This window comes from Parus major, chromosome 26, assembly GCF_001522545.3.
Source record: "Parus major isolate Abel chromosome 26, Parus_major1.1, whole genome shotgun sequence".
In the NCBI taxonomy this organism is placed as follows: Eukaryota; Metazoa; Chordata; class Aves; order Passeriformes; family Paridae; genus Parus; species Parus major.
Window position 1 is genome coordinate 5,074,962 of NC_031795.1, and position 3,106 is coordinate 5,078,067.

Below are 3,106 nucleotides of genomic sequence, written 5' to 3' on the forward strand. Positions count from 1 at the left end.
GGCAGGAATTCCAGCCGGGATGAGCCCCGCGGGGACAAACGCAGCCTGGGGGATAAACCCAGCCTGGGGGATAAACCCAGCCTGGGGAGGCCCAGACCGAGCTCAGCTCAAAAGCAAAGGCAGCAGAAAAATCCAAGGAAAAGGGTTTGGGAAAAGCGATGCCCCCTTGGAATCTCTGCCCTGCTCCTCCTCCTCCTCATCCCGGGAATTCCTGCCGGGATTGGGATCGCGGAGAGCCGAGCCCGCAGCTCCCCCTTCTGTCCGGAGCCCTCTGGAAGTTTTTTCCCCGTTCTGGCAGGAATTTGGGATGCTCCAGGCAGAATTCCCGCAGAATTCCCGCGGTTCGGGAAAGGAATCCCAGCTGGGAATGCTGGAAGGGGTAAAAATCCCGAGATCCGCCCCCGGGTGAGGCAGAGCAGGGCAGGACTGGGAAGGGATTTCTTGGGAAAAATGGATTTGATTTTGGGATAGAGATTGCTTTTGGGGAAAAACGGATTATTTTTGGGAAGATGGGACTGGTTTTGGAAAAAGGGATTTTTTGGGAGAAAGGGATTTGTTTTGGGAAAGAAAGGATTCTTTTTGGGAGGAAGGGATGGGTTTTAGAAAGAAGGGATGGATTTGGGGAACATGGGGTTGCTTTTGGGATAAAGGGCTTGGTTTGGGAAATCCTGGAAGCTCCAGGATCCAATCCCACAAGGAAAAACCCCTGGAAAAATACTTCCCCCCAGTCTTGAGACAGAAATCCCATCCCCAGATTTTGTCAAAAAACATTTTTATTTCCCAAAGCCCCGAACTACAAAACAGAATTCCCAAAGAAAGCGCGGGGAGTTCCAGCTCCGGCTCATCCCGGTTTTCCAGAGCTCCCAATCCCGATTTTCCAGCTCGATCCTAACTGGAGACGCTCTGCAGGAGGGTGATGTTGTCCCCCTTCAGCATGATCCGACCTGGAACCCAACAGGATCAGGGAATGTGGGAATTAATGCTTTGGGACAGATCCTGCCCTCCCCACAGCTGGATTCCACTCCCAACCCTCCATTTTCAGCTCCAACACCTGGATTTGAGGTCCCACATCTGGATTTTGGGGCTCCCCACATGGGTTTTCATGTCCCACACCCGGACTGCAGGTGTTACACCAGGATTTTAGATCCCAAACCTGGATTTCATGTCCCACACCCCGGTTCTGGGATCCCACAGCTGGATCCCATGTTCCAACACCTGGATTTTAGGCTCACACCTGGATTTAAGGTCCCACATCCAGGTTCCAGGATCCCACAGCTGGATTTTAGGATCCCACACCTGGATCCCAGTATCCCACACCCCAAATTTCCCATCCCACACCCAAATTCCAGGCTCCCAACCCCCCCATACCTACCCAGCTGCTTCCTGGACTTGGTTTTGGAGTGAATTTCCTCGGCATCGTCCAGCACCAGGTTCATGTACTCATCAAAGCCCTGCAAGAGCAGCACCAATCTCAGCCAGGCACCTCAAACCCCCCAAAACCCGCAATTCCCGGGAGAAACAGGAACATTCCCACCACTACACCTTTTTTTTTTCATGGAAAACGAGGAAGAAACGGCGAAGAAAGCAGAGGGGTGACAAAGGGACAGCAGCACTCACTATGATGCAGCCTTCTATCCTCATGTTCACCTGCTCGTAGAGCCACACCTGGATCCTGGATCTCTGGAAATCGTGGAAAGGGAGAGAAAAACAGGGATGGGAACAGCTGAAGGAGTTTGGCTCCCTCGCTGTCCCCAGCTCGGAGGGGTCTCTGCTCTGTCCTTGGGTGTTTTAAGGTCCCTCCCCACCCCAAGCCAGTGTGGGGTTCCATGGGAATATCCCATGGGATTGCAGCATGGAGGAGCAATCCACACTCCTCTCCTGTTTCAATGATTTTCAATGGAAAGGAATGGGATGGAAATTGGATATTGGGAAGGAATTCCCTTCTCTGGGAGGGTGGGGAAGGGCTGGGATGGAATTCCCAGAGGATCCGTGGCTGCTCCAGCCCTGGAAGTGTCCAAGGCCAGGTTGGACAGGGGATAAAAGGGATAAAATAGGTAAAAGGGATAAAAAATTGATAAAAAGGAGAAAATGACAGCCTGGGATAGTGGGAGGTGTTCCTGCCCAGGGGATGATCCCTTCCAACCCAGACCATTCCAGGATTCCCTGTGCTGGTTTGGGTGGGATATTGGGAATAAATCCTTCCCTGGAGGGGCTGGGATGGAATTCCCAGAGAGTCTGTGGCTGCTCCATCCCTGGGAGCGTCCCAAGCCAGGCTGGGATGGGGAAGGTGTCCCTGGCCGTGGGATGGTGGCACTGGATGGGAACTGGGCTCCCGAACCCCGCGTGCAGCCGGGCCGCGCTGCCGCTACTCACATTCTGCAGGTATCGGAAGATCAGGTTCTGGAGCCGAGGGTTAAGGGCACAACACAGGCAAGAACTCCCGGGCACGGCACCCGCCACCCCCGGCATCACCCGTGCCCCCCCAGAGCTGCACCCGACCCCGCTGAGGGGGAACCCGCGGCGGTGAAAGCCGCGATTCCCCTGCACGGAGCCGCTCCTCCGGAGCCTCCCGCACCCTCCCCGCGCTCCCCCGGCGCCCTGAGAGGCTGCAGGAAGGATACGATGGGCTGCACCATCACCTTCTGCACCTTCTGGCCCTGCCCGCGGTACGCCATGGCTGCGCGGGGCGGCGGCGCGCGGCGGGATGGCGGCGGTGTGAGGGAAGGGGACGGAGCGCGGGGAACGGTGGGATGGCGACGCCGTGAGGAGACGGAGCGCGGTGCACGGTGGGATGGCGGCGCTGTGAGGGGAGCGGGGCACTGTGGGATGGAGGCGGTGTGAGGGAAGGAAGCGCGCGGTGCAGGGTGGGGTGGCGGCGGTGTGAAGGGACGGGAAGCGTCCCGTGAGGGGACGGAGCGCGGGGAACGGCGGGATGGCGGCGCTGTGAGGGGAAGGAAGCGCGCAGGGCACGGTGGGATGGCGGCGCTGTGAGGGGAGCAGGGCACGGTGGGATGGCGGCGCTGTGAGGGGACGGAGAGCAGTGCACGGTGGAATGGCGGCGCTGTGAGGGGACGGAGAGCAGTGCACGGTGGAATGGCGGCGCTGT

General features: G+C 57.9%; 1 protein-coding gene across 2 annotated transcripts; it reads right to left on the minus strand.

The window, feature by feature from the left end:
• Positions 1-755: 755 nt before the first annotated feature.
• SNRPE (small nuclear ribonucleoprotein polypeptide E) lies at positions 756-2,906 on the minus strand. 2 transcript variants are annotated; one of them, XM_015650511.3, is made up of 5 exons: positions 2,622-2,906; positions 2,374-2,400; positions 1,618-1,680; positions 1,373-1,451; positions 756-944 (listed from the first exon to the last, which is right to left on the minus strand). In XM_015650511.3, the coding sequence occupies exons 1-5, from the start codon at positions 2,673-2,675 to the stop codon at positions 889-891; spliced, it is 279 nt and encodes a 92-aa protein (XP_015505997.1). In that variant the 5' UTR covers positions 2,676-2,906; the 3' UTR covers positions 756-888. The 2 variants fall into 2 exon arrangements, with proteins under 2 accessions (XP_015505997.1, XP_015505996.1); XM_015650510.3 differs by lacking the exons at positions 2,374-2,400; positions 2,622-2,906 and adding an exon at positions 1,780-1,920 and having other exon boundaries at positions 1,618-1,741.
• Between the last annotated feature and the right edge of the window lie 200 nt (positions 2,907-3,106).

Excerpts from the sequence above, each read along its gene's own strand:
- SNRPE (XM_015650510.3), bottom strand. The coding sequence starts at position 1,841 with ATGGGATATTCCCATGGAACCCCACACTGGCTTGGGGTGGGGAGGGAC. Across the intron at positions 1,742-1,779 it reads AGGGACCTTAAAACACCCAA|GGAGCCAAACTCCTTCAGCT; the intron begins GGACAGAGCAGA and ends GGGGACAGCGAG. Across the intron at positions 1,452-1,617 it reads GGATAGAAGGCTGCATCATA|GGCTTTGATGAGTACATGAA; the intron begins GTGAGTGCTGCT and ends CTGCTCTTGCAG.